We start from the raw sequence: 11,397 nt of genomic DNA, 5'->3' as shown, positions 1-11,397 counted from the left end.
AATTGCTCGCGATCTGTGTAGTAGCTTGTAAACAGGTTCTTAACCAGGCATAGCATATTTTTATATGTACATGACCACTAAAAATTGTTAATATATAGAGTGGTTTTTTTTCTACCTATGTACACTGAAATTTTGTACAACTGGCTAGATTTGCCGTTTGCCGAACTTTCGCCAAACTCCAAACCCATAAACCACTATAGTAAAATTTTAGCAGTTCTCAAAATGTAGGTTTAAGGAAAAATAATAATCATAAATTTATTCAAGGCTTTTATTTGTAAACCTTTTAAGCTTCTGCTTGCAATCTTTTTATGAAGGACTCCTTCTTTTGCTTGATTCTGTTCTTCCTTTCAGCCAGTGTCAGCTTGCGCTTGCTCCAGCGTTTTTGTTTGGCTGGATCTTTCTTTTCTTCTTTCTTTTTGTGAGATGGATCTGTACGAATTGATTCATGGGCCTTCTTGTACAAGCTTTCAATCTGTTGACAATATTTGAATTGAAATTAATACTTACAACAAATAAATTCAGTCAACTCGCTAAAACACAAATGAAAAAATTTAGACAACAAATAAAATTATAAATGTGAAAGGATCAGTCTTATCTTTTCAAGGCATCTGAGTTTGATGAAATTTGTTTCAGAGATAGCTCGCACCGTGTATTAAAAATTCAAATCTTGCTGATGAAGTTGCAGGCATCAACTAGTTACAAATAAATATTATTAAAATTGCTAAGATAATAATTATAAAAATATTCTATCTCGCCTATATTTCAGTACAGTGTAAAAATTAATTTGTAGCAAAGATAATGATCTCTTTATATATATAATTTAAAAAGAACTAATTAAGCTATGCCATTTTATTTTGTCCAACTTCGACACCACTCTGGTATAATAGACCAGGCAGTAATTTGGTTGGACGTAAGAAACCAACAAAAACAGTACATACCGCATCAGCAGTGACACCTAGTTTGATGTATTTGCCAAACTGTCTCTTGAATGAGTCTTCATCTTCTTGTTCAAGATTTCTCATATATTCAGCTACATGAAGACCAAATATATGTGCTCTAGAACAAATAATAACAATGGTTAGAATGTGTGTCTTGAACTTCACAATAATATTAAAGGAATTTGAAGTCAGTTAGTGCATTTGTATGCCACTCCGGTTCAATAAAACTTGAGGAAATTTTATTTGACAACCAAAAGAGGTGCATTATCATTTTGCTCCTTTAAAGCTGTTCGATTAATAGATATTATGCTATTTATCGAAGGATGATTGGAGCTTAAAATAAATATTACTCGCCTGTTTCAATAATATGTCAAGTTCACACAGAACAGAAGGTCACTGAATGGCCCAGTTCCAGTTGCCCCTAAATCCCATTTGTTATATTTTGGAATTTTGATCATTATATAAAAGTTTATGTGAAAAAATTCTAAAGTAAAAAAGGACTTCGGAACATTCTTGAACTGGGTTTATTCAAATGTAAAATCCTGCCCAGAAGGGAGAAAGAAATCTTACAAGTATGTTTGTACCTACATTTTAAACTTTTCTCCTAACCTGTCATTGGTGTTTGTGGTGCAATAAATTATATATACATTAGAGGTTAAATATTTTAAAACTTCAATTGTACAAGTCAAGCTAAGCTACTTCTTTCTCTCTAGGACTCTTTATGCTGCAATTTTTGGCCGGTCAATATCAATTTAGTGGAGAAAACAACATGATAGTTGTTCAGTTCTTAACCCAAACTACTTAATATTCAACGCTGTACCTATGAACATCTGCATTGAATTTTTTTGCTTCTGCATCATAACCTGGGAACCTCTTGATGGAATGGGGAACATTGAGACCACCGTCAACTGCTCCTTTCATAGCTCCGAATACTCTGGCACCAGTTGTTGTGCGTGCAAGACCAACATCCAAGTAACATCTGAAATGTGATTTAATCATTGAAACCAAACATTTTGGACAGTTTTGTATATTTCATATATTATGCTATGATCAGTTGATTACATTGCAACATTGTTGCACTCGTCCCTTATGGTGTGCTTTCTGTCCGCCCGTAATATATCATCATAAAAATTCTTTGCCACTATTTTGTTTTTTAGGGTTCTGTACCAGAGGGGTGCCAATGGGTCCCTATTACTAAGCCTCCGCCGTTCTTCTGTCTGCCTGTCAGTGGACCGTATCTTGTAAACCTCTCGTGAACCATAATAGGTAGAGTTAAAATTTTCACAATAAAGAATAAGAATTTCAAAATGGACTATGAAAATTTCTAAAAAATGGTTTTATTATATAATATAACAGATTGCAGAATGATGGTTTGGAAACGATGGTACAGAACCCTTCATGTGCAAGTCAGACTCTCATTTGACCAATTTTATTAAACCAAAACAAGGTAAAAACAAGGATGACTTGAACAGTTTCAATACATAATTTTATAAATTAAAAAACTATGCTTAAATAAGGTCATACCTAAATGCGCCGGGTCCGTTATCAACAGGTTCAACATTGTACTCATCGCCAGTGACTTCTGTGGCTCCAGCATACAAGGAGTCCAGCCCCAGCCTCTGAAGCAGTCGTCTGGCCAGCAGTAGTCCGGTGCAGTAAGCAGCAGCATAGTTAGTTAAACCCACCTAGCAAATTATACAATTTTAATAATGCCTACAGCAATTTTATTGAAAGGTCATTGATATATATGGTCATATTCAGTATTGAACATATAGCAACAGGGTGAATGCATTTGTACTTTGCTTCAGACCGCCCGTTCAAAATCATCATAGTATTTGTAGCTTTCTTCTGAAGTGTTTGTTGGTTTGTGCTTCAATCACAATACTGCAGAGTAACACAGTGCTCTTTCACCAACACCTCTGCATGGATATAGTTAAATTTCGACAGATTTTGTATCCGAGGACAAAAAATCCCACACGATTTTTAAATACCTAAATCCACACAAACAAAGTCCTAAATAATTCAGGAAAAATAATAGAACTTTGTTGTTTTCTACATTTCTTAATGTTTATTTTACTTACTTTAATACCATAACGAGGTAATTCATGTGAGTAGGCAGCGCAGACAATGTGGTCTCCTTCAATGCGGGAATAAGCCACTTGGCATGTAACATCCTTGTTTGAGAGACGAACGATTAATCGGTATTTGGGGGTGTTATATTTATTCTTGTCCTAGAAGAAAAATCAAATCTAAAATGATAATGTCATTTAATTAAACTACAGCTGGCTACTTTGTCATACACAAAAAAAATTCAAACATAGCTACCTGTACAACCAGGCGTTTCCGTGCATAATAATCAGTTTTGCCCTCACGACGCCTCTTGAATTTGACTTGATACCGCTTGAAGTACTGCTTATTCTTTACCACTTTCACGAAACCCTAATATAATAAAAATGTTGTAAAAAGGGCATGTAAGTTTCAAGGTAATTTTCATGACAGGATGTATCAATCAGATAAAGTTTATAATCATATTAATTGCCTATGAATACATATCGAAGCAGCAATACTCATAAAACATGAATAAAGCATATCGAATATGATTCGTCGGCAACATAAGATGACGCGCATGTCAGGTTTTCATCATAGGTTAGAATGAATCTACACCGTATATTTTTACGTTATTTAACAAAACATAAACGGTACCTAAGAACAATATAAGGCTTTCATGAAACTTCTTACAAATTCCTTAGATATTAAGATTAATCTATGTAGTAGATCGACACGACGTAAAGTTATCGTCAAATATTATAACCATCCTGTCACATAAATAATTGATAAATACACAAAAAGTTTATTCGCAGAGTGCGCAATCTACTGTGATTATTATTTAAATATAAAGCTCACCATTTTATTTGTAAAGAAGTAAAATTCTACTTCGTTCCTACAGAGGTAACCGTAACCAAAGAAAAAGTCTATGAAAAGGCTTTCCAATATTTTCAAAGTACTCTGTGGAAAAGGCTATTCCATGGATTCACTTCAATTTGGAGTTTGGACTATTTGTCTATGACCACCAATAACCACCTATGATTTGGACTTTTTGCTTGTGTCTGAGGCCAGAATCCAGAGCCGTAAAGCCATTTTTCTTTTCAAACTGGCTTTATGGCTCTGGGTTCTAGCCCTCTTAAGGTGCTTGACACGTCTGCCCGCGAAATTCAATTTTAAACTAAACACTTTCAAGTAAAGATTTTTATGTAATCCTGTGAAGATGATACTGCCATTGGCGGAATTATAACGGAATCATAATCCCATAAGCCTACTCTGTCGTATTAATTTACAAATTGCGAAAAACCAAATTAAAGAATTACGCGAGCAGACCCGTGTCATGCACCTTAAGCCTAATTTTTGACATTCATAGTTCCAACCGAACGCATAAAAATGTATGAGCAGAGAATTCGAAGAACGTTTAATTTTATTGTTACAAAAAAAAAACATTTTTGAAACAAATGATTTATAATTAAATGTTTGTCACATTCCTAAAGTTACCCATCTCCACTATACATTATGATTATGCTCACAAGCTGACAATGATCCCTAAGTACCTACTGGTAACACAAAGTTGTAATTTTTTCTATTTGTCTATGGTTCGTTATGGCTTCCTCCTATTCATATCCTGAGTTATTTTTGGCGGGTTTTATATTCACCTTGCCATTTTTGTACGAAAAATGCAATTTTTTCCGATATCACTTGAAGTTTTTCTTATACTATGCTTATGTGTTGATAACATGTACAGTTTTATTACCCGTAGTGTTATTATATCCTCGCGACGTTACGAATCTAATGTAAGATATTGATTATTTTTTACTACGTCTTTCTGTGATAACTTAATTATTTGTAACTATTATATTTTATTCTACAGAGTAGCTTCGCGGTTTTGCCGCTATGCTTCACATATCGTTGGAATAGAATGGGAATTACGAGGATTGGAAAATTGGGATAATGAGCAATGTTGCATAGTAATTTCAAACCATCAAAGTTCATTAGATATTTTAGGTTCGTGGTAAAGCTCACTTGATAGTAAAATAATAATTGTTGAATGCAGGTTACTTATACCAATTAATTATAATTCATTAATTAATTCAGGTATGTTTGAAATGTGGCCTCGTATGAAACGATGTACTGTTGTCGCTAAGAGGCCTCTAATGTTTGCGGGCGCATTCGGGTTCGGAGCTTGGCTTTCTGGATTAGTGTTTATTGATAGATTAAGAACAGAAAAAGCGCGGCTGCTTATGAAAGAAGCCACGGATAGAGTCATTCAAGAGAAGGTAAATCAAATTGAACTTTAAACATTAGCTGTTTTTCAAATCTATTTCCTAACAAGTTATGTTTTCAGACTAAGCTCTGGGTGTTTCCTGAAGGAGCGCGATATAATAAAGGCTGCATACAGCCGTTTAAGAAAGGTGCATTTTATTTAGCGATTGATGCCCAAATTCCAATAATGCCTGTTGTATTTAGCCAGTACTATTTTCTTGACAATGAAACAAAAACATTTGAACCAGGTACATAATCAAGCGCGTAAATTAGTTTTATAAATTCCTATTCTATTTTTTCTCACAATTCTTTTGTTGCAGGAAAAGTTGTTATCACTACTTTGCCACCCATTCCAACAAAAGGAATGACTAGGGATGACTTGGAAGCCTTATCTGATGCAGCTCGTCAACAAATGATTGAAATTTTTAATGAAAGTTCTAAGGACCTAGTCAAGCAGAAAAAAATAGCTGTTTAAGAGTTTATCCCAGACAAGAAATCAAGGCTTTTAATGACTTAGTGCTACTATCTAGAAATTATTATTATAAATAATGTTAATCGTATAGATTATAATCAGTATTTAATATCTTATTTTACTCCATAATATTATGTTGTCCATAAAATACATATTTGTTAAGTTACATCAAGAATTAAGCACCTTTTGCTGGGGTATTGTGTTCTAGTCAATTCTTATTCCTTATTAGTTATATAGTTAGATGTTTATTGCTCACACTCTAAATATATTTATTTGAAACGCTAGTCAAGTAGAAAATAAAATTTGGTGTATTGTAAAAATATAAGTACATTGTTGTATTATTATTTAGATTAAGGTTTTCACTATGGAAGAAAAATAAAACCATACTTTAAGGCATATAATGTCTTTATTGGGCTAAGCCATAATGTTAGGTATGGTTTAAATTAAATATTATTGATGTTTTATAAATGGAAATTTATATAAGTAAAACAATGATTCTTGTAAAGGTTTCATGTACAGTACTTTTGCTAAACAGGTTTCTAAGGAAACCTAGATAGATATTAGTTTTATTAAAAATTGCACCTAAGGTGCTAAAACATTTTTTCATCTGCTTTAATTGCTAATTCTCTGTTTGTTAAATGTGTTACAAAAAACTGTTTAAAAAACTTATTTCTTACTGAATATTTCAATTCGGTGCATAATATACAGATAATAATAAAATTTAAATATTCACAATTTATACAACAGTTTACAGCACTACCACTTTTCTATGTGATGCTGAAACCTTATTTTTGAATTGTGCGAAAATATCTCAGCCAATTATAGCGCACCCGTCCGCTATTGGTTATTGCCTACGCGCTGTTCGCACGCGCGAATTATGAGCGAGATAGCACTAGTGATAATTGTTGTTATGTTTAAAATTTTAACGTCAATTGGTATACATTGGACTGCGTTAGGTTGCGTTTTTCTAGGTAAACGAATTTCGGCGATGCGACTTATAAAAGTGGTAGTATTGTACACTGAAAAAGATTATAGAGTTCTATTAAACATGATGTAGATATATTAATTACATTCAAGCAAGTAAAAATAGTCTTATTCATTCCAATTTTCTCCCCAGGCTTCATTTTCGTCATCACCTTCATCAGGTATAAAGTTTAATTTATGTATAAAATCTGGAGTGTTATCATTAACTGTAACCACTTTTTGTTTTTCAATAACTGGCATCATATCTGCAAAAAAGTCAATTTCATCATTCTTCTTTGTCACATCGACCTTTTGATTTTTTATATCCAATTCTGATATGTCAACCATATTCTTTTTGGCTTCAACAGCAGCTTTATGAAGTAATGTCGAATGTGTTGTGGCTTTACCATTTTCTGTTTTCACTGTGTCATTATTTATTAATTCTTTCCCCAAGTTTGTCTCTATTGATATCTTGTTTTCTATGAGCATATCACTAGATTGTTCCAGACTTACAGATACTAATTGCTGATTTGTATTTTCCCAGTCATCCCATTCATCTTCAGAGACTATATTAGCGTTTCTGTTCAATTCAAGGACAGTATCTATGTCATCATTAGATTCACCACCCACTGGAGAGGGTCTTTCATTCAATGACATATTCTGGTCATAGGTGGATGTGCCTGTGTTAACTGGATATATTCTTTCTGAACAGTGGAAATCTGTTAGTCCTTTGTTTACTTTAAATAGTTCACTGTCAGATTTTGTTGTAGTTGATTTAGGTCTGCCATCTGTGAACAGTTTTGATCTCTTACCACCCACGACTGTGTCTGCGCCCAGTATAGGGACCAGTTCACTGAGACATATTAAAGTTGAAGCCACTAAACTGTCATCAGTGTCTTTTATGCCCACAAGTAGCTGCAAATAAAAAGATTAAACATTATTATGTATAAAATAGTTAGCTGTTATACTCTATCTGCGGAAACTCTGTTACGTAATCCCATACAAATGATAGAAACAATAATCTCAGTGGGCGTTAAACCATTTTGAGTCAACCAATAACAAATATGTTTCAAAATACATTTGAAATTCAAGATTTCTTTGAAGATCTTTTCCTAAATAAGTTTTATCTTTGGATCAAACTGTGTATGATTAGTTTAACTAAAATTAAAAAAAAACATGTTTCTGTAGTAGCTGCTCCGAGGATTACTCCTTGTATTTTGACCACTGTCCTCTATAATAATAAAGTTTAATATGTAATACATCAAGCAATTTCTGTTTTAATCTTATTGACATAACAAGCAGATATTATAGGGTTTCATGTTTTTAGCATACCTCTGGCAGAATATGTTGGGAAAGTTCTTCATGGGTAAACACATGGACAAACTTTGTAAAGTGTGATAGTAATAACATTCGTATCTGGCCATCTCTGACTCCAAACAGTTGAAGAAGTCTAGGTTTAACATGTTCTTTAAATACACTGAGTGTAAAAAATCCCATACATTCCCCATTAATGAATCTGTCTGTAACAGAAACCATTAAAAAGTCTGTTATGGTGAAACTTACAAGATAAAATAAATATTTAGTTTAAAATCTTTTGGGAATCGCGCCCGACGCGACAGCTTGACCACTAGGCCACAGTTTGCTTTGCTGCCAGTGCCGAAATTCGATATATTCGAATACTATGTTCACTCAGTCGAAGTAGTTTCGATAACTGCTAAGTGTGGCTACTAGATGGCATTAACAGTCGCTTCAGTACTGAGTGACCACGCACATCTCGAATTTCGGCACTGACAGCAAAGCCAATTGTTGCGTAGCGGTCAAGGCGCTGGGCATGCTTCCCAGAAGACCTAGGTTTGAATCCTGCCGGTTCCACAATTTTTGACATGTATTTAGAAACCTTAAAGTGTAGGTAAAAACACTATCATAAAAGTTATAAATAGTAAAAAAATATTACATCAATACCATTTTTTGGCTTCAATAGAAATGGCAGCACATCTCTTCGAGCTGTCTGGTCTAGAAGAGTAAGTCTTGACAGTAATAATCCCCCCAGTTGTTTAGCAACGGTTACTTCATCATAGCCCTTAAGATTACTTAAGATGCTGGAGAAGAATTCACTTTTTTCTTCTTCAGTTTTCAATGGTAAAAAATTTAGAAACTTGTATATAGATATAAATTCGTGATTGAAAAAGTTGTCTCTAAGTACTTCTGATAAATTGGGCCTTCTTTCAGGATTTGGGTTCTGGAGATAGTTTCTGCAATACTTTTTGAATTCTTTTAAATGGGGTACTTCATCTGGAAAGTTAATATTTTTTATTATTATTTTCATCCATACTAATATTATGAATGCAAATGTGTTTCTGTCTGTCTGTCTGCTGCGTTTTCACGGATCAACCGCTAAACCGATTTTAATGTAATTTGGTACAGAGTTAGCTTACATCCTGGTGATGGACACAGGCTACTTTTTATCCTGGAAAATCAAAGAGTTCCTACGGGATTCTTAGGGGTCTATCAGTTTAACCAATTTATATGAAACCGAGGTAGCTTACACCCCGGAAATTGACCTTTGCAACTCTTTATCCCAGATAAGCAAAGACTTCCCACTGGATTTTTAACAAACCTAAATCCAAGCTGACGGCGTCGCGGGCTACATCTAGTATAAATATTAAATCTTAAATAAAAGTTCAATTAATAATGTAAAATCTATTCTTAATTTGTTCTGAAATCTACAGAAGTACCTGTCTATTTTTTTATTTGACATATATAAACCACTATACAAAAAAGTTAAACTGACTTCAGAAAAAAAAACTATATGTTATGATATGGATTACTATTAAAAGAGGATTTTCAGAAATTCCACCTGAGAAGCCAGGATGCATTTATTAGTTATTATTTTAAAATATTATTAATATGTATTATTATTATTATTTATTTAAAATAAAAACTGATATGAAAATTACCATCATTGTGACCTTTAAAAACATCTTCAACTAAAACAGCAAAAGCATACTGATCAACTTTAGAAGTAATCTCATATGAATCTTCATTTGGATCGACTGCTTTATCATATCTGTAAGAATAAGTTTTGCAGTAAACTATTGGGTGAAGTCATCAACTTTTTATTTTTACTTATAGTTAGGTTTTGTACCTGTGTATCCTTGAATGTTTTAGATAGGCCGCATTTAATTCACTAAATGGACATAAATATTGTAAGCCAGCCAGTTTCCACTGTCCGTCACCAGAAACATATATAGATGATAAACTGATATTATTGTGAGACATACTTGCCTGGAAAATATAATAATATTTTAAATTAACTTAACCCGTCCATGCTTCATTGTGGCTAAATCTGATATTACTTAGTTATTTTTATGGAAATGATAAAATGTATGTAATAAAAAACACTCATACATAATATAGTAACATTGTTATAAAATTTCAAACTTTGTAGACACAAGCATAATATGAAAGTTGATTTTTATTCTAAGTATATAAGGATTAAGCAAGTGAAGAATTTAAAAAGTATAAATTAAACAATATTATTCACCTGTTCATGCAAGAATACCAGAGCTTGTAAAATGTTATTAAGTCCAATACAGATTTGAAGAGGTGTTTGGGAACTTAAAACGTGTGCTAGCGGTTGTACATACTCAGTTGCTAAATGAAAAGTAGATCTTTGCTGCCAAGCAGATATATACCTCACTATACATGGATGGCGATATTTTAAAAGATTCTGTAAATGAAAGATGCCTTAGATGTAAACTTTTTGACTGACCAATTATTATTGATATATATCTAAATGTGTAACTCTGTGGGCGGTACATAAATAAATAAATAAAATAAAATAAAAAATATGGATAAGATTACTATTTACATTGGAAAACTTTTCCAGTGGTGTTGAGGCTGTCCACAATGGGCCCAAAATTGTCTCTCCTTTAAATACAGATACTGAACCATCACTTTTCAAACTAAAATACCGACAACTATCACTTATAGTAGCTTGATGATGAGCCCAAAAATCGGTTATCTCGGTTGCTTTTTCTTCTATTTCTAAACTATTTAGCTGAGAAGTATCGTTTCCCATCATGTGTAGGTATGTTCTTTGTATGGCTATTCATACACCATTCTGGTCAAGAAGAATTTCTCTGCTTCTAAGAGTATAATAATATACTGTATACAGGGAACTGCTTTGTTAAATTGATTGGTATCAATTAATTAACTACGATGATTATAAAAAAATATATTCAGTTCGGATCGAAAGTCGCGGAGCCACTCAACTCGTAAGTCGTAGTATTTCGTTATTAACTCATTAAACTGTGACTCGGATCATGCTGTCAATGTCAACGTCAGTCGTCAACACAGACCTAGAATCCCAACTGGTAATTTTTTTTAACTGGCTTCTGATTCTGGGCTCTACCAATTTTGACCCTAAACACAGACTGTCATTTTGTAAGCTGGCTTTACAGTTCTGGACTGTAGGCTTTTGGACCGCAACTAAATACCAATGTTTGGAATACATTCGTGGGAGTTTTTCTTAGGTTTTTAGGAACCCAGAGCCTTAAAGCCAGTTGAAAAAAAAACTGTGATCTGCTGCGAATCACAGACCAGTGCAAAGCTTACACTTACTAACTAGACTGTGTACCAAAAATTTTTGTTAGGCTAAAATGAGATCTATCACATTACCTTAGGGTAGCTATTTCCATTATGATCGGTAGCTAT

General features: G+C 33.3%; 3 protein-coding genes across 5 annotated transcripts; 1 reads left to right on the top strand and 2 right to left on the bottom strand.

Annotated features, from left to right (window-relative positions):
* Positions 1-250: 250 nt before the first annotated feature.
* Positions 251-3,921, bottom strand: LOC123864152 (60S ribosomal protein L5). The gene is made up of 7 exons (XM_045904427.1): positions 3,843-3,921; positions 3,264-3,377; positions 3,020-3,169; positions 2,463-2,623; positions 1,759-1,917; positions 939-1,056; positions 251-472 (listed from the first exon to the last, which is right to left on the bottom strand). The coding sequence occupies exons 1-7, from the start codon at positions 3,843-3,845 to the stop codon at positions 284-286; spliced, it is 894 nt and encodes a 297-aa protein (XP_045760383.1). The 5' UTR covers positions 3,846-3,921; the 3' UTR covers positions 251-283.
* A 632-nt stretch (positions 3,922-4,553) lies between these two features.
* Positions 4,554-6,043, top strand: LOC123864158 (1-acyl-sn-glycerol-3-phosphate acyltransferase alpha). The gene is made up of 5 exons (XM_045904434.1): positions 4,554-4,777; positions 4,855-4,988; positions 5,079-5,260; positions 5,329-5,494; positions 5,567-6,043. Exons 1-5 carry the CDS (start codon positions 4,587-4,589, stop codon positions 5,719-5,721), a joined length of 828 nt encoding a protein of 275 aa, XP_045760390.1. The 5' UTR covers positions 4,554-4,586; the 3' UTR covers positions 5,722-6,043.
* A 62-nt stretch (positions 6,044-6,105) lies between these two features.
* LOC123864134 (protein-associating with the carboxyl-terminal domain of ezrin) lies at positions 6,106-10,983 on the bottom strand. 3 transcript variants are annotated; one of them, XM_045904401.1, is made up of 8 exons: positions 10,861-10,980; positions 10,553-10,825; positions 10,226-10,411; positions 9,827-9,966; positions 9,639-9,748; positions 8,644-8,973; positions 8,014-8,201; positions 6,106-7,596 (listed from the first exon to the last, which is right to left on the bottom strand). In XM_045904401.1, the coding sequence occupies exons 2-8, from the start codon at positions 10,763-10,765 to the stop codon at positions 6,811-6,813; spliced, it is 1,953 nt and encodes a 650-aa protein (XP_045760357.1). In that variant the 5' UTR covers positions 10,766-10,825; positions 10,861-10,980; the 3' UTR covers positions 6,106-6,810. The 3 variants fall into 3 exon arrangements, with proteins under 3 accessions (XP_045760357.1, XP_045760356.1, XP_045760358.1); XM_045904400.1 differs by having other exon boundaries at positions 10,553-10,982; XM_045904402.1 differs by lacking the exon at positions 10,226-10,411 and having other exon boundaries at positions 10,553-10,983.
* Between the last annotated feature and the right edge of the window lie 414 nt (positions 10,984-11,397).

The sequence above is a fragment of the Maniola jurtina genome, chromosome 4 (assembly GCF_905333055.1).
Source record: "Maniola jurtina chromosome 4, ilManJurt1.1, whole genome shotgun sequence".
Lineage (NCBI taxonomy): Eukaryota > Metazoa > Arthropoda > Insecta > Lepidoptera > Nymphalidae > Maniola > Maniola jurtina.
This window is presented reverse-complemented; position numbering and strand designations above follow the sequence as displayed.

Bases quoted from the DNA above. Each gene is read 5' to 3' on its own strand.
- LOC123864158 (XM_045904434.1), top strand. From the start codon at position 4,587: ATGGCTTCCTCCTATTCATATCCTGAGTTATTTTTGGCGGGTTTTATA. The intron at 4,778-4,854 runs GTAAGATATTGA...TTTATTCTACAG, and splicing joins CGCGACGTTACGAATCTAAT to AGTAGCTTCGCGGTTTTGCC. The intron at 5,495-5,566 runs GTACATAATCAA...CTTTTGTTGCAG, and splicing joins AACAAAAACATTTGAACCAG to GAAAAGTTGTTATCACTACT.
- LOC123864134 (XM_045904400.1), bottom strand. From the start codon at position 10,765: ATGATGGGAAACGATACTTCTCAGCTAAATAGTTTAGAAATAGAAGAA. The intron at 9,967-10,225 runs GTGAATAATATT...TATATTTTCCAG, and splicing joins TGGTATTCTTGCATGAACAG to GCAAGTATGTCTCACAATAA. The intron at 7,597-8,013 runs GTATGCTAAAAA...TTTTATTTGCAG, and splicing joins CCCAACATATTCTGCCAGAG to CTACTTGTGGGCATAAAAGA.
- LOC123864152 (XM_045904427.1), bottom strand. The intron at 1,918-2,462 runs GTATGACCTTAT...ATCACATTTCAG, and splicing joins AACGGACCCGGCGCATTTAG to ATGTTACTTGGATGTTGGTC. The intron at 1,057-1,758 runs GTACAGCGTTGA...TATTTGTTCTAG, and splicing joins TTCAATGCAGATGTTCATAG to AGCACATATATTTGGTCTTC.